We start from the raw sequence: 22,176 nt of genomic DNA, 5'->3' as shown, positions 1-22,176 counted from the left end.
GAGTGGCATCTGGCAGGCAGGCATGTTGGTGGAGTGATGAGAGTTTACATCTTATCTGCAAGTGGGGCAGGGGAGGACCAGTTCCACCAACTAGGGACCACGCATTCAAATATATGCGCCCATGGGGACCATTCTTATCCAAACCACAACCCAAAGTGAGTTCCAGGCCGGACTGGCCATATAATGAGAGCAACATCTCAAGAAACAAAGTGCCAAAGAAAAGCTTAGCTTCCATAAAACAAGCTAAAAGCAAGGCAGGGAAATACCAATAGCCTATGATAGAAGTTATAGCTCCTTTTATGATAATTATTAAAAGGGGAGAAAATGAAACAGTGGGAAACAAAATTCCAGGTCTTTCTTTGAAGGCTTTGGGTTCCTTATACTTTGTGAGGTGTGAAGGCTGGCGTGGCCGATTACTTCATTTCTTCTGGCCCTTCAGGGAGGATGTTTCAGCACGAGGGGAGTAGTTGGGGTACTGAAATGCGCCCTACAGCATACCGAGCAGTATCCCAGGCCTCTCTCTGTTAACTAGGTGCCAGGAGCGCTCCTTGGTTGTGACAACCAGAAATACACAAAAACATTGCACAGATTTAAAAGCGGGGTGCAAAACCGCTCATGTTCAGAGGCCATTGAACTGGACCTTGCTTGCACCCACTTCACCAGCCTTGTGTCCGGCCTGTGTGAGTTTGCAGAACTTGGCTTCTCGGGTGAGGAGTACACCTGAACGATGTTCATGGATGTCAGGAGAGCTCTTGCTTCTTTCCCTTTTCGCCTTGCTCTTTTGAGACGGGCTTCCTCCGTGTAACACCGGCACGACTGGAACGCATCACGTAGCCCAGGCTACTCCTGAAGTTGAGCTTCATCAGCCTCAAGCCTCTCCAGGCCTAGGATTACATCATCATGCCCAACTCAGATGGACTCCTGAGCAGTCAGAGGGAGCGGATGGGAACCATGTTAGGGCTGGCTGCTTCTCCATTTCCAGGGGTTGTCAGTTTGGGCCATCTTCCTGGTGCTCACCGTTGCCGTTCTTCCTGTCGGTTGTTTAAGGCAAAGCCTACAGGAGCCTCGGGATGATGGCAACTTCTCTTTGACGTCCACAGCAGTGCTCCCAGGTGTGTGAGTAATGCTGTCAGCCAAGCATCTCCCTAAGCCTCTGGAGAGAGCTACAGGAAATTACAGTGTGTTGCAGGGATCTCAGATGCTGGGGTGAGGACAAATTCACCTCTTGAAGTAAAGGACGGGGAAACAAGGCCATTTTCAAACTGGTGTGACTTAGCTTTCTTCCCATGGAAAATTACAGACCAGCATTAAGGCGTGAGTCTGGGACCTGGTCTTGCCTGTGACTGGTCATCAAGGCTGCTCTCTTTTCTCCGACTATACACCTGCATCCCATCGGTTCCTGAAATGGAAGAGGAGGCATCTAACTGAACCTGTGTTTGATGGGAACAATGAGGCTTCTGTCTTATGGTCGAGCTTTGAGAGTACTCGATTTTCCTGAGTCCACAGGAAAAGCTGTCTCTGATGGCGAAGACTGAGCTTCTAGAAGCATTTTGGGGAAGTTGGGGCAAATCATTAGAACTGCTCTTCAACTCAAGTCACCTCTGACCCTACCCTTAGCAAAGAAAAATGACCTAAAGAGTCGTTTAAAAATGTTTTTCAAAAAGTCTTATTGGGTATGCGTGCTTGTGTGGGTACATGTATGGGTGCAGGCACACGTGTACATGTATGTGCCTGCTGAGATCATAGAACTCTATCTTGTTTGTTTTCTTTTGGCTGAGACAGTGTCTGTTACTGGCCTGGAGTTTCTGGATTAAGTCAGGCTGGCTGCCCAGTGCATCCCAAGTTTCTTCTTTCTCTGCCTCCCTAGCACTGGGATTACAAACACAGGTGCCTGTACCCCGCCTTAAAAATGCATATTGGGAGAGACAGTTTATCGGTTAAGAGCATTGGGTACTCTTCAAAGGACCTGGATTCCAGTCCCAGCACCTACAATGGCCGATCACAAGTGTCTGCAGCTACCATTTCAGAGAATAAATAAGACGCCCTCTCCTGGCTTCCATGGGCACTGCATGCACATGGTATATAGACTTACATGCAAGCAAAGTACACATATGCAGGAACCAAACCTTTAATGGATATTTTATCTTTACTGTTTTCCCTAAATCCAAAAAGTTCAGAGAATTTCTGCTTTTGGTAGCGATGGTGGCTGGGTGTCCTGGGTGCTCGCCTCTTGCCAGCCACCATTCTAAACACGGAAGCGCATGTTTACTTGGTCTTCCCCTGACGCCGAGTACACTCAGACTTTGCATGCTTCAAGACTATATTCAAGGTGCTGGGGAATTTGAAACCACGGTTAGCCCCACACCCACCATCCTTCTCCTCCACAGGGTGACAATTTTAACCTCACTAACCACTAACCTCAGGCCCCGTGACTGCTGGTCCACAGGTGGACTGAAAACTTGCAATCCGGGCAAGCTCCCAAGTGCTGTTGACTGACCAGTCCGGCAAACGCTGTTATTCCATGTCTCGCTTGCAGGAAAGTTGTCCAGGCCTGGGACAAGGGTAGGGATGGGGGTGGTGGCTCAGCCGGTCAAGTGCTTGCTATGCAAACCTGAGGACCTAAGTGCAGACCCTCAGCATTCATGCCACTGCCAGGTGACTGTGTGTGCCTGTGACCCCAGAACTGGGAGGTAGAGATAGGCAGATCCTGGGGGCTCATTAGCCAGCCAATCCAGCCAAAAGGTGAGCTTCTGGGTTACCGAGAGACCCTGTCTGGAGGAATAAGGTAGAGGGACTGGGAATGTAACTCAGCCAGCAGAATGTCTGCCCGCCTGGTATGCACAGGCCCTGGGTTTAGTCTCTAGAACCACATAACCTGCGTGAAGTGCTGGCACATTCCTGTGATCTCAGCATTTAGGAGGGAGAGGTGAAAGGATCAGGAGTTCAGTATCGTCCTGACTACATAGCAGTTCCGAGGCCACCCTGACGACATAAGCCCCTGTCTGAACAAATACTAATAACGTGTACAAGTGATTGAGGAAGATACATGACACTGACTTCTAGCTTCCATATGAGCAAGCGCGGGCTCCCATAAGCACGTACATGTGAAAAAGAAAAAGAAAAAGCGTATCTTAATCACTAGCTTTGAAACCTTGAGTGAAAATGTCCCAGGCTGCAGTCAATTGCTGACATGAGAGCTGATCCGTACCTGCCCAAGTATCTTGAGAGCACCTTTTCTCAGAGGATGGTGTCACAGACACTGGGAATTGACTTGTTGGGAGTATTATTCTGGTATTCCCTAGGCTGCCAACATTTCCGAGAACTCAGTACACTGCATCATAAATATGTGTGTGTGTGTGTGTGTGCGCGCGCGCGTGTGTGTGTGTGTGTGTGTGGATCATGATTTACTCTAAAAGCCCCCCCTTTTTTGTAATTTCCCATCAGGTGACTTTTTTCCCCAAATTATGCTTGGTTCATTTTATTCCAATTCAGTAAAACCTCCTGTGTCAGATTGTGTGTGTAAACACCACGACTGTTATCCTGGTAAAGTGCAGCCAGAATGTTAATATGAATAGGCACACAGATTTGCTGCCAAGAAAGAGCACCAGATCTCAGAGCGGTTGTGTCCTCTATGAATCCCACACACTCCCTTAAACATTTTTTTTTCTGGTGGTGAAAGAAACCTCATTTTAAAAGTTTTCCGATTACAGCCACCTTGAAACCAACAGGTGCTCCAAGGACAGATTTTTGTGTTGTTTTGGATGCTTGCGTTTGGCCTGAATTAAGATGGCTAACGGCACATTTGAAACCTAAAATGAAGCTGACTGACTGGCAGATAATCTGTCCTCAGGCCTCTGGAGCTAGTTTGGAAGAAAAGCTTTGGCCTCTTACCTCTCAGCCACTTAATAGCAAAGATAATTAGCACGGGTGTGAATCGACCAGTAAAACGTCACCATTGTCCAACAGGTAGATTCAGAGAAAAATACCTCCCTCCTGAAATCTGGTGCAGTAGATTGCTTTTATCATTATTATTATTTATTTTGTATTAATTATATCATAATGGGCTTCAGGATACTTTAACACACGTGTATAATGTGATTTGATCATTATCATCCCATTGCCTTCTCTTGACTCCGCCCCCTTGATGCTGGACCCCGCCCTCTCCCCCCGCGCTCCTCACTTCGTTTTTGTCTTTGTGTGTGCCCATGTGATCCAGCGAGAGTAATTAGGATTGCTTCCAGGCTGCAGCGATCTTGCTCTGGAAATGGGATAGGATTCTGGGGGCTGCAATGTACAAACATTCTCAAGGAAGATTACAAACTCGGGATATGTGGGACTCCTTGGATTCCCTTTGCAAACTCCTCAGATAATACCATTCCCTGTGGAGCTCTTAAAAAGCATGAATTGTCCCATGGCCTCTTGAGCTGAGGAAGAGCTTTTAGTTTTCCTATTTATGCATTTATTTCTTATTTACTTTTGAGCAACAAGTTCCCCATTCAAGTTTGTGATGCCAACTATGGCTAGGCATATCCTGAGGTTGAATTTTGCACCAACTGACCAGGGATCCTCTTTCGAAGCTTCTGGTTCCCAGGGAGTCTTAACTGAATGCTGTTCACAGAGGATCAAAGACGCCTTGTTTTGCTCCTGAGCCCACAGCTGCCCTGGGACTAGCCTCATAAGGGTATCGGGGGAACTTGCTTTGCTGGTGGCCACAGCAGGCTAGCAATTTTCTTGGAGACCCTCAAGTTAGGAGCAAAGACAGTCTGGAGGCGCTTACACACTGTTGCTTTGAAGCTCTTCATCTGGCTTCAGCAGAGCCAAGAAAACATGCACAATTCCCTCAGGAGTGAGATCTAAAGGGACGTGCTGCTGCATTTTTTTTTCTTCCCCTTCTGCTTCTATAGCTTCCCCAGAGGTGTTTATCACTGAGGCGTGGACAGAGCAAGATGCAAGGCAGAGAGACCTTAAAGAGTAAAATATAAGGGTCCCGGTACTGGGTCTAGGTGTGTGTGTGTGTGTGTGTGTGTGTGTGTGTGTGTGTGTGTGTGTGTGTGCAAGTGCGCTGAAATGAAGCTGCCCACTAGGTTTGCAAAGAGTTGCTGGGCTTTGCCTGCAGCCCTGTGCCCTGGAGCAGCGCAGCGGGGAGTCCTCACCGGCCAGGGCTTCCCGCGCCCAGGGAGCACCCAGGGCTGGCCTGACGGAGCTTAGGAAGCTGGCGCTGGGGGGCGGGCGGGGTGACACAGCCTCCGTGCCAGCCGCAGCCGTTGGCTGGCGGGCACCCAATCCCGGGGCATGCCGCCCCAACCTGGCCGGGACACACAGTGAAAGGCGAGTTCAGTGGCAGATCTGACCCCCCCCCCCCCTGGGGGCTGTCAGCTACAGCAGCGTGGCGTGCCCAGTATCGCGGATCCCAGGCTCCGAGGGAAAGCAGCGGCATGGCTTCGGTGTTCATGTGCGGAGTGGAGGACCTGCTGTTCAGCGGCAGCCGCTTCGTGTGGAACTTGACCGTGTCCACGCTGCGGAGATGGTACACCGAGAGGCTGCGGGCTTGCCACCAGGTGCTGAGGACGTGGTGCGGGCTGCGGGATGTGTACCAGGTGAGCCCAGGAGCTGGCGCCCTGGGGCCGTTGCGGGATGCCCGGAGCTCAGCTGAGAGCCGGTCCACCTGTATGATTTCATAACCTCAGGCTTCCCATATCTTTGTTTTCAACTCCTCGCGGGTAGCTTGGCACTTGGGGCAAATCCTCAGGAGCTTTAGCTAACTGTGGCTTGATGATGGCTTTTTTTTTTTTTTTCAGTTGGGCCTGGGGCACTTGGGAGTTATCCCCCACACCCATTAGGTTGGAGGTTCTATCTGGCACTAGGAAAGGGTCTGTAGCTTTGCAACACAGGGTTTGTGGATAGCGACTTTGAGGCTGAGAGGATGATTTCTGTTTAATTGCATTTCATTTCATTGGGGTGGCCATTTCGGAAGCTAGGATTTCCCATCATTGCTTGCTGTCAGAGCATGTCTTAGTGAATTTGCCTTCTTCCTTCTGATTTTATTGCACTTTTCCACCAGACAGCCCCAGTTTGCAAGGCATAGCTAGGAAAACCTGATTCTGTGTTGACTGGCTTTGGGGAGGAAGAACAGTGGATTGTGAGCGCTTTGAGGGAGGCTGACAGGCTAGGGAACGGAAGCGTGGCTTGGCTGAGCGCTGGAATGCTTACGCTTGGATTTAATCTGTCGCACAACACAGCCTCTTTATTGCTTGGTTGGCCCCATCTTGCAGGCAAAATCTGCAGCAACTTTACCCAATGAGGGCAAAGACCATTCATCCTCTCTGGGACTGCAACTTGCCTGGATTTTTGTGAACAGTAGTAAATGGATATAAAAATCCTCTGTTTGGGGTTACTAATACCTTTAAGATAAAAAAAAATTAAAACTACGTGACTAAATTATAAAGATTTTACCTGGGCTTCTTTCCTGGATATATTTTTACAGTTCTCGGAATCTCTTACACATCACCTGACCCTATTCCTAATAGGGCTGAAATGTATCTGTCAGAGTGGGTCCCGTATGTGACTCAAGCTTTGATTTTGAAGAGTCATAGTCTCCCATCAATCAGATAGAATAAAGGCCAACTGAGGACAGACTACAAGAGTTCTAAGGAATGAATGTTAAAACAATAATTAAAAAACACACACACATTTTATCCCGTGGTTTCAGTGCTCTTGGTTCAGCTAACATATCTGTAATACCATGCAGTTTGAAGTAGAATCAGTGAGGCACACTGAGAGCCCTGGAGGCCCAGCGGGGCTTGAGAGCATTAGGGAGCTGTGGCTAGAGCCCATCTGGCCACAGGCAACTGCACAGGCTTATTGGAGCTAGGCATGTGTCTCTCTTTCAGGTCTTTTCTCTCTTGGGAAGTCTCACTTTGGTTTGGAGTAAATACACCCACCCCACCCCCATCGGGTAGGGCTGCCTCTTCTTTCTAATTTTTGAGGAACTTTCAAAAGGAGAGCACGAATACTGTAGCCAGACAGCCAGACTCTGTGACCCACTCCCCCGTGGATTCAGTGGATTTATGGCTTATTGCTAATGTTGTTACTGAATTCAGAGATGATAGTTCCAAAAGCCCGAGAGCCTTTGGCTCCTCTGGAAGACCAACCAGTAGCTATGCTTTCTAATTCTGAAATTGTTTTGTGTGTACATGTTCATGGTTGTGTGGGTGCGCGCACGCACACACATAGGCAGGCACGAAGGGTACCTCCTCAGCAATGCTGTCCACCTTAGCCACCATCCTGTCATCGGCCTGTGGCTTGCTAGTTAGGTGAGACAGGCCAGACGGCAAGCATCATGGATCCACCCATCCTCGCCTCCCAAGCATTGGGGTTGCAAATACATAGCACGAATCATCAATCATTCATCTTAAACCCAACAGCACTTTGAAAGGGTAAGCTGCTCAAATATTTTGTTCTCTGCTACTCAAATATTTTGTTCTCCTCTGTAAAACAGGTGTCAACCGAGTCTCTCTCCTTTCATCCTCCTGGCCACTAAGAACATGCAAAATAAAGTTGGCTTTATAAGTATTGTCATAAGCAGAGAAAAATACGATGTTTACATTAACATCCTTTGTAGAACTAAGATTTAAAAAGCAAAACAAAAAAGAGATGATTTTCACCCCAGGGGAGCTATGGTATCCCAAGGTGAGCCACAGGCCTAAATTGCTTGATTGATTGTGAACATTGTTTGTTTGTTTGTTTGTTTGTTTGGGCAATCACATGCCCGGAACCCAGGGCCTAGGTGATTCTAGGTGAAGACTGCCTCAGAGCTCCATTGCTAGCTTAGAAAGATCATTAAGATGGTTTTTCAAGTGCTTAGCAGTAAAATGGCAGTGGGGATTATATGGACTGAGAAGCAGTAGAGAAAACGATTTCCACCCTCCACCCCAGAGACAGAGAAGGGATGAATCCAAGCTCTTCCTGTGTGTGGCCATAGGGAAATCAGCCCTCCACTGCTTCACTTTCATCCTCCGTCAGGTGAAGAATAGAACGGTGCTAATTAAAGAGGTTAATAAGAGTTAATTGACATGTAGAACATTTAGCACACTGCCTGGAGCTTAGAAAGCATCCAGTAAATATTATCGGTTCTATCATCTAGGTTGGTTTTTTTTTTTTAAAATATGATTAATATGGTTAAGAGGCCCAACTCAAAGAGAGCAACCGAGTAAGAAGAGGCAGCAACCACACAGCCTGCAGCTCTCCTTGCAGAGTAAACGTGAGGGGCGATTGGAATGGAACACAGACAGCTCTCATCCCTCAGCCCTGGTTATGCTCACTTACTGGGCTTATGCTTGTCCGACTTCTTTCTCCTGCCATCTCATAACTACAGTAGCTCATTAGGCCTACTTATCAACATAGCCAGAAAGAAAGTGAATTTCATAAAGCCCCTATCAAAATTCCCTGTGCATCCTCAGGGCTGCTAACGCACTACGCTCTGCCCACCCGATACCACACACCACCCCAATGGCCGTGTACCACCCCGATGCCACAAACCACTAATTGACACAGGGAGCAGGATTACTTTTTGTGCATTCTCAGTGGCATGAGATAGCCCAAAAGGAGCAACAATGATTTCAGGGAGAGGTAGGAAGAAAACATGCTCCCTCCTCAGGCTGGGATGTAGCTTATTGGTCGAACCTTCACCTAGCCCATGTGGGGCATTGAGTTCAATCTTCAGTGTGTCAATAGTAATAGTAATAATGATAATAATAATAATAATAATAATAATAATAACACGTAAGCAAATGTACAGTGTATGGCATTGAAGCTGCCTCAGCCGGTAGAGGAGATTGCCCCCCAAGTCCAATGACCTGATTTCAACCCCCAGAACCTACATGGTACAAAGAGAGAACAGACACCTACAAGTTGTCCTCAGACCTACACCTGTACACATGGCACCCACCCACCCACATGCAAACACAAATAAGCAAATGGTTTATTTTGTAATGGGAAGTGAAGATTGCCGAACGAAACTATACATTAAAATAAAAGACTCTTTAAGGGGCTAATGACGAACAAAAGGGTCCAGAAACACCAGAGTGCAAACCTGGTTCTGAAAACTGAGAATGGGGTGGGCCCCACTGACCCATGTTTGCTGAGTTAGGTGGTGTCCACTTCTCTGACAAATACCTGAAGAAAAAAAACTAAAAATGGGAAGAATTTATTTGGCCCAAGGTTTCAGTCCAGGAGGTGGCTAGTTCTGTTCTCTTGGGCAGAAAAATGGTGGAGGACCATGGAAACAGGAGGATACCCACGTCATGGTAACCAGGATGCAGAGATACGTAAGATGGGACCACGGAAAAGATGAACCCTTCAAAGTTCATGCTCCTGGTCACCCATTTCCTCTTAGCAAGGCCCCAACCTTGATTAGACCCCATTCGGTGATGAGGATCCATCCGTGGTTTGATCATTTGGTTAGATCAGGGCCCTCCCCGAACTCTGACAGACAAAGGAAGCTACCATGAGGAAGGGGCAACGTTTGGTTAAAATGCAGCCATGGGCAGGGGCAATGGTTCTGCTAGTGAGAGAAATTGTTCTATAAGCATGAGGGAGCTGAATTCAAATACTCAGAACCTCTGGAAGAAACTGGGTGTGGCCATGTGAACCTTTGGGTAGTTGAGACAGGAGGGTTGCCGGGGCTTGCTGACTGCAGTCCTATTTTCAGGTTCAATGAGAGACCCTATTCCAGGGCAATAAGGAATAGAGTTATAGAGCAGGAAACCTAAAGCCCTCAGGCACAGACAGACAGACAGACAGACTTACACATTTTTAAAATGCAACCAGTCGAGTCTCCCACTTCATGAGAATCTCAAATCTAGTATTTTTTCAATAAAAAGTTATTCTTCAAGGTAAGTTCAAAGATAAAGACACAAATAGCTTTCAAAGTTTTGTTGTTGTTGCTGTTGTTGTTGCTGTTGTTGTTGTTGTTGTTGTTGTTGCTGCTGCTATAGTTGTTTGAATTGAGTGTGGGGCTCATGATGAGAATACAAGCGTTGCTATTCTAGAATTACAAATTCTAAATCATGCAGAAGGCCGTGCTCCCGTTTGGCTGCTGTATGAACTGGATGCACACCAGAGTCATGGGTGATACTGAACCCACATTTTCTTATCATCTTGTTGATTTCTTTTAAGGCGTCATTTTTCATGCTTCTAGTCTCAATAGTGTTTGTGAAGAAACCCAATGCTGAATCACTCTGGAGAAATCAGGGTGGGGCAGGAGATATCCATTACCTGAAATATCTGGCAGCCCCGAGAGTGTTTTGTTATTCATATACCACACTTGAAAGACGATCCTTCACCTATTCATAAAGGATTTGGCCGGGACATTATTGCCTGGCTGGCAAGCTGGGAAGGATTTCTTTGGAATTGAACACTTCCTCCATTTCTAGATGTTGGAACTGCAAGTGATTTAATTTGCCAACCGACTATGAATAATGAAAGTATTTACTATAAGGCATTTTTGTAGTAACAGAACTAAATATAAAGCAGGAGGAGAGCCCGGAGGAGAGAGACTGCTTGACAAAGACTCACTCACTGTGTAAGGGAAGACCTGAGTTTGGTCAGGTACCAGACTTGAGAGCTTACCTTGAATTTAGGCAAAATTCTCAAAGCTCATGCTTCAGTCACCTGCCTGTCCTGCTTATACCTCTCCTGGATAGGGGGCAGCAACGTTGTAACTCGTTATCTAAGCCATGTGCGTTGGAAAGTGAAGAGGGAGTGTTGTTGACAAAGGATTAACTCCTTTTCCTTCTCCTGAAGTGGGACAAGCTCTAACAAAGCCCTCAGTTTGTTACTTGGGGTCAGATTTGTGTCCTCACCACAGTCCCCAAGGTAGAATTTCCTACAGACCTTGAATGGAGTCATCAATGTGAACAGACTCTGGGGTATTTCAGTGACTAGAAGAGGCTGGGTCAGCTCCTCTGGGACAGGCAGCTGGCACAGAAGAAGGGCACAGCGTTCAAGGACTTGGACAGTATTCAGGCTCAACTTGACCTTGTACAGATGACTTCCCCTCTTTGGACCTCACTTCCTCCTGGGTAACAAGGAAGCATTCGCTGTATTAACTCCAGTAGAGTTCAAATGGGAAACTCAGGAGAGATATTCATAAAACACTTGACACTTCACAGGCATAAGAAAACGCTTAATAAAGGCCAGCTCTTGGTTATATAAAGCCCTTAACACTGAGCTCTGCGTGTCTGTGATAAAAGGTCACTGACAGTCTTGCTCTTGGTTTTATACCTGAGACAAGCTGCGAGGAAACTAAGTTCCCATCTTTAGTGAGTAAATGTTCATTTAAAAAGTAGACAAGAATCCCTTTGGCATCATATTTTGGCTAGATGTAGGGTATTTGAAACATTCCCTTCCAGAGGTCTGATATTCTCTCTTAGGCCCGTACATGAATCTAGGAAACTACAGGCATCTTGTAGTCGGGTTTCTGAGTTCGCCTTTCACTATGACGAGATGGACTGGTTGAGTTGTGTGTCTCCATAGCTTAATTGAACACAGCCACTCCCACCCCTCACCCAAGACAATTCTATGCCAAACTCTGGGCGATCTCTGTTATTTCAAGGCTCATGCACTTCGATTGCTCTGACCCTTTGCTTTCCATTCTGGAAACTGCCTCCTGCTTTTATAAATAAAGATTTATTGTCACGATCCATGTATGCATCTATGGCTACTTTGATCCTCCTGGGAGGATGGCTATCTATGTTCCTCAAGTTGAGTGGTTGATATAAATCTGAAAAAAAAAAAACTATCATCTTCCCCTTTACATAAAACACCTGCCATTTTAAATTTTGAAATTTTGAAAAGCAATGTGGGGTTTTAAAAAAAAGTTAAAGGAAAGAAAGTCCACAATTCTATCACAGAACAGCACAACTTGAAAGATTTTTTTTTCATCAGAACCTAAGGGGCTGGGGAGATGGCGGACTGACTGGGTAGAGCAGTGGCTATGCAAACATGAGGAGCCAGGTTTGAATGCTCAGCACTTGGGAAAAGGCTTAGCATAGCATATTTGTAAGCCCAGCATCGGAAGTTACAGCTTACTGGTCAACCTACAAACCTGACCAAAATGACAAGCTTTGGTTCAGTGAGAGACCCTGACACAAGGAAATAAGGAAAGGCAATAGAAGAAGACGCCAAATCCTGCTCTTGCCACACACACACACACACACACACACACACACACTCCACACAGGCACTGCACACCACAACTGCATAGGTCATGCCAGTGCAAAAAAAAAAAAAAAAACCTAAGATTTTAATTAAGAAATGTTCAAGGCAAGTGCTGAACTTAACTTTTACTCAGTGTTTTGTTTTACACATAATGACTGATATTTCTGGTGATTCATTAATTTGCTTGTTCATTCACACCTAAAATAATTAACAATTGCTCACTGCGTTACCAGTTACCACATCAAAGAGCGTTTCCTTGCCCTCATAAATGTAATGTTAAATAGGGGAGAATGTTTAAAAAAAATCCTTTAGAGAAAGGACTGGCTTTCAGGTGATGCTCAGAGAACAGACAAAAGTAATCATGAAAGGCAGACAACAGGGGGGCTTCCTGGAGGAGGTAATTTCTTTGCTGCCCTTTGAAGGACAAGTAGAATTCTGCAGGTAAAGGCAGAAAGTAGGGCATTCCAGGCACAGGTGGTTGTAAAGAAGAGGGTTTCTTTTTCTTCAGAGCTTGATGAGCAGAAAGAGTGACAGAGCAATTTCGATGGAGAGTAACACCTGCCCTCAAATGATCTCGTACTTTTGACATTTTCCTTCAGACTTTTAGGAGAGGGAGAGATTGACTTAGAACTATTACCTGGCAGTAGTGAGACTGGTAGATTCCAAGAGCCTAATAGTGGAGGCCCGAAGGGAAGGGATTCAAGAAGGTGGTGCTGGCAATATTGTGGTATCACTCAGAATAGAGTTTAAGTCCCAGCACCCACACGATGACTTGTGACTGTCTATAACCCCAGTTCCAGGGGTATCCAGTGTTCTGCTCTGACCTCTGTGGGCACTGCACGCAAGTGGTAGTGACAACATACTGCCCTAGAGACAGACAGAATATTTGGACTGCTTCCATGATATCTAGTCAGTCACATGGCGGCAAGCACAGGTCAGTGTCGTCTTTCAGGCTCATAGAATCTCACAGTAATGCCAGTTACCAGGATGGGAACTGGAGTGCTTTTTTTTGGGGGGGGGGGGACTTTAACAGTAAGTACATGGCCAGCAAAGAGCTTATGTTAATTCTCACAGATCTCTGGTGACAACAGGTCCACAGACCCAACTCACCGTGCAGGAGCCAGGCGGCAGAGTAAATGCTGGTGCAGATGTGCTGCTTAGCAATCAGATCGAACTGGGGTTACTAAACAGGACGGTTACCAGCAGACCTGGGAGGACTGTCCCTGGTGTAAGAGACTAGGAAGTGAGCAGAGTTAAGCAAAGAGAGAAGTTTATTTACAGTTCACAATTAGTAAAGCCGCAACTGACCTCACGGGTCACTCTGAAGCCTAGAGTTCTCCTTAGCTGGAACAGAAACACTGGCTTTTCTCTCTGGCCCCGTGGTGGCCCTTGAATGCTAGGTTGAACTTAAAGGAGGCAGCTGTCTTTAAAGGGAGGGAGGGAGCTGAAGCTGTCTGTTCACAGTGCTCTCAGCAGCCGAAGAGGATTGGTCTGGTAACATCAGAGCCATCTTCTACAAACGCCTCCCAGCAGGTGCTGAACCCAGGCCGGAACTAAAGCAGGGCCAGCAGGAAGGAAGTGAAAGGTGAAGCCCATACGATCAGGAGGATGTTGAATTCAGCTATTAAAAGTTGCACAACCAGGGCTGGAAAAATGGCTCAGCAGTTAAGAACATGGGCTGCTCTTCTGGAGAACTCAAGTTCAATTCCCAGCCCCCACGTGGCAGCTCACAGCTGTCTGGAACTCCAGTTCCAGGAGATCTGACACTGTCACACACACATATAGGCAGATAAAACACCAATGAACATAAGATAAAATAAAAAAAATCATTTTAAAATGTTTAAAAACATTGTATAACCTTCAAAGTGGCCACTTGACAGGTACCTACCCTCTGCTGAAGAGACCAGATAGCCATGGAATCAAGTAGTAGTTACTAACTACTACGACTACGACTATGACTATGACTACTACTACTACTACTACTACTACTACTACTACTATCTTCCAACTAGCAGCAGGGAACTAAGACACTCATTTATCCTCACCCTGAAAAGCAAAGAAAAGCAGAATGACCTTTACTTTTTTTGAGCCCCCTTACATAACATAAATCTATTTCTCAAAAAGTCATATTATTTAAGGTCAACAAGTTTAGTCTCACGCTCTTTAAAATACGTTTCTGAACTTTCACCACAGAGCTTGGCAAACAGGAGGTTAAGAACGGACTCTCCTGCCATTTCAAACGAGTGTTTGTTTTTCTTTTTCCATCTCGCAGGATAAAAAAAGTTCTTGTCCGTCCCCTGCTTAGGTTTATTCTGAACGTTATATTTTGGTGTCCTGACTGGTTGTTGTGAAAGAGCTCGCATGCCTGAAATAAGGAATAAGATTTGTTGTTCTAAATTATATAAGCAAGACCATGTGACATTCAGAATGGAAAGAAGGCAAAAATTAAACCTCTGTGGAAAGTAAAACAGTGACAATTTCCTTGCCATCTCACAGGCATTTCGTGTGTGCTCATACGTGTCTTCATTCTGAAATAGACCCTTCTGTGAAAGAGGCAGGTGGATGTGGCGAGTTCTGCCGTCTCATTTCCTCCTAACATCCCAACTGCTTTTAGTCAGTTGGATCTTGTGCCTTGGGAGAGCTTTTGCTTAAGAGCTGTTCTCCCTTCATCCAGTGCTTTCACTGAGCCTTGCCATCTGAATTTGACTATACTCCTAGAGGTTGAGTTACGTGTGCATGAGGCCTACACTACTCTAAGGCACCACACACAAACAATATTAGCATTTAAGAGGCAAGAAAAATAATCTTATTGAGCCAAGCGGTTGCACACCTGGAATCTGAACCCTTAGGGGGACTGAGGCAGGAGAATCATGAGTTGTTTTTCTTTTTTTAAGCAGCCTGTGCTACATAACAACTTCCTGTCAAAGGGGGGAAGGGGACACAAAAGCATATTGATGGATATTTGCAACTCTGTGTTAAGGGAGATTGTTATTGGTCTCAAACATTTTTTTTTTGTGGTATAATACAATTACAGAGTTAGACAAAGCCTAATTTGTACCTCCCCCTTTCCCTAGAAGTAGACCCACCTAGGGCATGGCAGTGGTAGAGTGTCTGTTCAGCATTTGCAAGGTCCCTGATTTGATTGCCAGTGAAGAGAAAGCTTGCATCTATAATCCCTGAACTCAAGAGTCAAAGGCAGGAGGATTACAATGAGTTGAAGCTTATTGGGTTACACAATAAGAAATTATCCCCACAGAAAGAGTCTTACCCAGACCTTGACAGCCAATAATAATTCCATCCCATCTGCTTTTATTTATACATGACATCTACTATTTATACGATGTCACAGCTTTGTCGAGCTTGTGTCTGAGCATCATTAGTCTCCTGTCTTTCTCTCTCGACCTGTTTTCGGAATGCATCTCTAAGCTCCATTAGCTCTGGACTCCCCTGAAGAATATGCCCATCCCTTGTTAAGGGTCATTGTGACCTTCCCAGATTTTCAGTGTTCTAAAGAATTACAGTAAAAGTTTGTTGTAGAGACAATTTTGGAATTTAAAAAAAAAAAAAACAACCCACAAAAAATATTATAAGAATGTGTTTTCATTTTAACCCCAGGTGTGGGATATGGGCTGCTGTAGACTGTCCACAGCAGCTGACTGTGATTTGCCTCAGGCGCTATCAGGGGTGTGATCTTGCCATCTGTAGATAGTCTCTGAGAGCATGTGAATTTGGAATTCTGGGGACTTTTCAGAGGTTATAATCATGCTTGGGCCCTGACAGGTGGTATGGGTTTCTGGCCGTTGATGGTTGTTGGTTGTGGTTTATAAAATAGTTGTCTTAGTTAGGGTTCACTGCTGTAAATAGACACCATGACCAAGGCAACTCTTGTAAGGACATTTAATTAGGGCTGGCTTATAGGTTTAGAGGTTTAGTTCATTATCATCAAGGTGGGAGCATAGCAAAGTCCAGGCAGGCATGGTGCAGGCAGAGCCAAGAGTTCTACATCTTTATCTGAAGGCTGCTAGCAGAATACTGGCTTCCAGGCAGCTAGGGTGAGGGTCGTAAAGCCCACACCCACAGTGACACACCTACTTGAACAGGGTCATACCTTTTAATAGCGCCACTCCCTGGGCCAAGCATATTCAAATCATGACAGTAGTCATGCGCAAAGAAAAAAACAAGAAAAATAAGTTTTTCTGATGGTGAATATCAAACTTGCCCAAGGAACTTGCCCCCTTTCCAACCCCTGACTTTATTCAAGGATCTCTTTCTTTTCCTCTCTATCCTTTTTCCTTATCAAGTGTTAGGGAGTTGAAAGGGTGGAGAAGGGTAGAAGGAAGAAGAACCCACAAAGTAGCTGAAGTCCAGCGACATGTGTGTTCCCTCATGACTTACAAGAGGAGCTTCTCTGTGGTAAGTGTAGAACACAAGTGTCACTGGACACTCCTGCTATATGCTTGATGTGCCTATATTTGGCTCAGCATGATGATGTCGCGTGACCATTTTACTGGTTTTATGACTGTATTAGCCAATGGGTGGTAATGCTCTAAACGACTCATCTTGAGGCCTCAAGTCACCAACTCACTTCTCCAGATATTGAAAGGTAAATAAGTTGTCATAATCTGATGGGTTGAATCAGATTCATTAGTGTCTTCTTATCCATCCATTCAGATGAACTTGAAGGAAAGTTTGAAAATAGTTATCTAGAGACCTGGGCTTCAAGAGTTCAAATTCTAAGCTTGGGAAGATGGATCAGTCAGTAAAGTCATCCTTGAAAGCTCAAGGAACTGGGTTCAATTCCAGAATCTATGTTTTTGTGTTTAAAAAAAAAAAACAACTTTAGTATAGTGGCATGTGCTTGTAATCTCTGCACTGGGCAAGGAGAAGTGAATCCTGGGTCCTCACTGGCAGTCATCCTAGCCAGTGGTGAGTTATACACCAGTGAAACCCTCACTCAGAAGTCAAGTTGGACAGTACCCAAGTGTGTTGTCCTCTGGGACACTACGCTTGCATACTTGTGTACACATACACACACAGTTCTTGTTAGCTATGCTGCGGTCTCTGAAACTCAGTCGTTCTCTGCTGTAAATGTGAACAGTGATAGTTTCTCCCCTAACCCCCGCCCTGGCAGAGCTGGTTTTCTGAGATTATTGTAAAAATATAATGCACAGCTATTTAAAAACATTGTTACTTTTTTGTGGATGGTTAAGTAGATAGTAGATGGAGGATAGACAGATGGGTGGGTGGTTGTAAATTGATATGGGACCGGTTGGCTGAACAATAAATAGATGATAGATTGATGGAGGGAGGGAGGGATGGATGGATGGATGGATGGATGGATGGTAGATGGATGGTTGGATGGATGGGTGGATGGATGATAGATGAATGGATGGATGGATGATAGATGGATAGATGGATGGATGCATGCATGCATGTTGAATGGTTGTCTTCAGATATCCATGACTCAATATTTATACATAGTATAATCTTTAGAGCTTCTAAAACGTACAGAAACCTTGTCCCTCTTTCTTCCCTTACCCCAAGTGAAAACCTGCAGCCTTTATAAGCACCAGAAAGGGGGTAATTGACGGCTGTCTGGGAACATCAGGACCACATCATTTGATGGCTCAGCTTTCTGTTAGGTTGCTTGAGTCCTGGTGCTGATGTTGCCCTGTTTTATTCAGGGAAGGCTAATATGCCTGCATCTAGTTGTCTTATTTTATCTCTAAGCGGAGCAATTAAACTCTCTTTTCCCAATTCTGAACCCAACTGCAGATGACAATAGACCCTAGATTCCCACTTGTGACCAGTCTGGCCCCTGTTGCTTGTCATTTGTCTAGGTGAACTATATAACATTGCCTTGAGTAGGGTCCAACAAATATTTTTTTATCAAAATTAGTCTGTCTTACTAAAATGCAATGAAATATTCATTATCTAAATGAGAACAGAGCCTTTACTTAAAAAGGAAGGCTAGAAAGACGGCTCACGCTGGAGCATTTGCTGTAGAGGCCTAGTGACCTGAGTTGGATCCTTGGAACCCACACAGCATAGGAAGGAGACACCTGCTCCCTGGCTGTTTTGGAATTTTCACCAGTGTGGTGGGAAGCCATTGAAAGTGTAGAAGTGGGGTTTGATGAGATGGCTTAGTCAGTGAAGTGTTCACCTTGAAGGCACAAGCCGAGCTCCAGAACCTGAGCTGGGGCTCCAGAACCTACACTGAAACAAAAGAGCAACAGCACCAGCAGCAAGGCAGAGACATAGAGCGCGTGTGCCCTACAATTCCCTGAACTGGGGAGGTAGACATAAGCTCATGCTACTGGCCAGCCAGCCTAGCCTACTTAGCAAGTCCAGGGCAATAAGAGACCCTGTCTTAACAAAACAACACGGCCAGTATCTGACAATAACAGCTGGTATTGTTTTCTGCCTTCCACATGTGTATTCAGATATACGTGCACATGCGCGTATGCACACATGCACATACACACACACACACACACACACACACACACACACACACACACAGAGTGTAGACATTACATTTCCCTTAATTCAACAAATATTTACCAAGAATCCGCTACACCTCAACTCAAGTCTAAAATTGTGGACACACAACAATAAACAAAAGGAAAGTGCCTGCCCTCACAGAGCTTGCTTTCTAGTTGGTTGACCCTTTCTGATAAAATTCAAGTGTTTTTTGAACTGCCTGCACTCCTTGAATGATTTTATCTTAAACTTGCTACTCACATGTCAACGCCTGGTCTCATCCCCTAAACCCACTCCCCTGTAGAAAATGGAACCACACCTTTCCAGGTGCCTGGTGGAAATTTCTCTTCCACAGTCCTACCACATAACCAATTGGCTCCACCCTCACGGTGAACATCAATTCTCCTCACCTTCAACCCCACTGCTCTGGGCCAGACTCCCTTCCTGTCTCAGCTGGACCTGTGCAGCACCTTCCTGATGGGTCGCTCCTGGCACTCTTTCCCTATAGCCTATTCTAAACCTTGCCACCAGAGAGACCATTTCAGAATCGGTCAGAACAAGCCACTGTCCTGCCCAGCCATTGTCTCAGCCACATTGGGACACTAAGAAATAGTTACCTTTATTATCTTGCAAGGACTCCTGAGATGAGTACCTCCATGATGCTCTTCCCAACTCCACCCAAGGCCCAGCCTTCCCCCTAATGCTGTCCCATCTGCCTCTCAGTGATACTGTCTTGCCATCCCCAGTACAACGTCCAAGCCTTCACTCCGTGTAGTGTTCTCTTCCTACAACCTCAATCTCCCCACCCCCGCCCCGACCCAGCAGTGCACAATGCCCTTCTGCCTTCATTTCCTGCAGTCTCTTTTTAGATGTTGCCTACCCAGAATACAACCCATTGTCATCCCCATACCCACGATATTTTCCTCTATAACTGTGAGCATCTCTGGCTTTATGAATCTACAGGTTTGCTCATTTTTACCTTCCAGGCCAGACGCTAGTGGGAGGTAGGTAGGGATTAAACCCTGCTGTCCTCTGGAACAGTGCTCACACCTGGTGTGAGCTCCAGAGAGTAATTGTCGGGTGAGCCTATGGGTGTGCTAGCTGAACGCTTTGGTGGCTCTGGGATAGAGCAGGTAGAAGGCTATTTGTGATGGCCAGTATCAGCACATAGTAGGATGCTGAGGTCCTGCAGCTTTGTCTGGGGGGTGGGGGTTTTTTGTATTCTGGAAAACTATGGAAGGCTCATTCTGGGAGGATGACTTATGGTTTGATATTTGCATATGTGTGTAAGCTTCTTCCTTATTGAAAAGAATGAGTCAGGGCAAAGTGCTACAGAGCACATTTGTGGATCATCTCATGAGAGGAGAGTGTTTGGGACAGAGTAGACAGGAAAGCAGGCACACCCAAGGGCTGTTTTGCAACTCACCCATGACCAGAACCCTCTGTGCCCACCCCAAGGTGGGAGGCTGGCAGTCCTGCAGCCCTCGACAGCTCTGCCTGCCAAGTGATTGCCATTTCCTGCCAGGGCCTGTGGTTGGGCTCTGGAAGGCATCCTGCTTTTCCTGACAGATGTTGGCAGCTGTCTCAAGCCATTTACTTTCTTTTCTTGATGTCTTTTACCATTTGCCAGGCATTGCTTACCCATCAGTCCCTGTCTCATTCTCATCCACTAAAGTTAAGGGCAGTAAGTAGGACCTGTTTTTGTTTAATGTTCTTGGGATCTTAGGGGTAAAAAGCAAGAGTGTGTCTCCCTCTTTCTCTATCTCTCTGCCCCTGTCTGTCTCTCTGTGTCTCAGTCTCTCCCCCAACCCTTTCATTCCTGGTCTTTCTTAGTGTTTAATTTAAAATGTGCTTTGCTTCATTCTTGGCTGTGTGCAGGTGTTTTCTAATTCTGCAAAGCACAGACAGTATAAAGAGACTCTGACCCTAGGAGTTATTGTTAAATCATCAACCTCAAATAATTACAGAATCATAATCTTAGGAACAAATGAAATTTTAGGTGTTTTGCAAATTTTTACTAAAGAGAGGAATACTTTATTTTTAATAAATAAGCTAATACCAGGACTCTTAACCTTGAGCTCCTGTGATATTCATGGGCACTTTCTCCTGTAGGGTTTGTATATATTAAACTTTCAAGGTGTCGATGCCAAATATAGGTCCAGCCAAGCTCATAAGACTTGGCTGTTAAATTCTTTTTGGAAATATTTTTTTAGTGAATGCACTCTTCTTTAATAAACTTCACAAGCCAATTTTTTGAGAGGCAATTGCTGGAGTCTGGACAGTGTCCTTTGTCTCGTAGTCAGTGCTGGAAGTGTGATTGTTTTCAAGATCTGTAAATAACAGCAAAGGTTTGGCATGTTGTTACCTGGATAATATGTGTTTTAAATAAATCATATTTAATTGTGTGTTGCCTTCCTTTTCTCTTTCTTTTATATTTTTGTTGTTTTAGTCTCAGCCAATAGGAGATTGTATAAATAAATAAATAATGCATGTCTAGAATCTACATGTATATGAAATAAGTTTTACACATGTGGGCATGTGTGTGCTATGTTAGTTTGACTCCCGCTACAACCCAATGTCCTACATAAATAACTTAAGAGAGGAAGGATTTATTTTGACTCATTGGTTCCAAGTCTATTATGGTAGGAAGGTCTGGGGGATAGAACAGTTTGTGTCCTGGCAACCAGGAAACAGGGAAAATCCCTGGGCAGCTGGGTTTCTCTTTTTCCCTTTGGATTTTACTCTGGGTCCCCAGCCTCTGGAACAGTGTCTCTTACATTTAACAATGGTCTTTTCCCTTGAGTGAAACCTCTCTAAAAGTTCCCTTACACACACACACACACACACACACACACACACACACACACACACACACACACACTGGGGTATACCTAACCAGCTTCCTAGGTTCTTCTCCATGCAGTCAAGCTGAAAGTCAGGTCAACCGTCATATACAGGTGCATATGTTGACTGTATTGAGCTTCTCCAGGAAGTAAATCCATGAGCTGATACTGTCACAGTACATAGCAGTTGCCATATTAACCTTGGTCAACATCACTTCTAAGCTTATAGCCCAACTGATATAATCACCACCAACGTGGATAGAGTCTACTGCGGGAATGTTCTTTAGGGAACGCCTATCAAGTTTACAGAAGCTCACCAAGTAAAATTTTGATGAGAGCTATCCATGTCCACTGCTTAAAGCACACATACGTAGGGTGGGAGGAGTAGAAGAGGGGAGGCCTTGTGGGGTGCTGAACCCCCTACTGACTTAGCTAATCTACTTGTCTGGGAACCTGGAACATAATGGTGACTGCATTTCAGGTGCCAAGGCCAAGAGCCAGCTACCAAACACAGCATGGCGGTTGACCTGTAGCCTACTTCTGTCTGAGATGATGTAGGCAGTCACAGGCCTGGGAGACCTTCGAGGAAAAGGAGAGGAAGGAGCATGGGGCCACACAGTGCCATCCCGAG

At 45.5% G+C, this 22,176-nt stretch overlaps 1 protein-coding gene across 3 annotated transcripts in view; it reads left to right on the top strand.

Annotated features, from left to right (window-relative positions):
- Frmd4b (FERM domain containing 4B) overlaps positions 1-22,176 on the top strand; it is a 326,374-nt gene that overhangs the window by 133,211 nt on the left and 170,987 nt on the right. Inside the window, exon 1 of one of the 3 annotated variants that reach the window (XM_063285579.1) lies at positions 4,912-5,558. The exons of 1 other annotated variant lie outside the window; for it this stretch is intronic. In XM_063285579.1, coding sequence (XP_063141649.1) covers positions 5,436-5,558 — 123 coding nt within the window. In that variant the 5' untranslated portion in view covers positions 4,912-5,435. 3 annotated transcript variants of the gene reach the window in all.

The sequence above is a fragment of the Rattus norvegicus genome, chromosome 4, assembly GCF_036323735.1.
Source record: "Rattus norvegicus strain BN/NHsdMcwi chromosome 4, GRCr8, whole genome shotgun sequence".
Classification (NCBI taxonomy): Eukaryota; Metazoa; Chordata; class Mammalia; order Rodentia; family Muridae; genus Rattus; species Rattus norvegicus.
The sequence above is the reverse complement of the archived record's forward strand: the minus strand, read 5'-3'. Positions and strand labels throughout refer to the sequence as shown.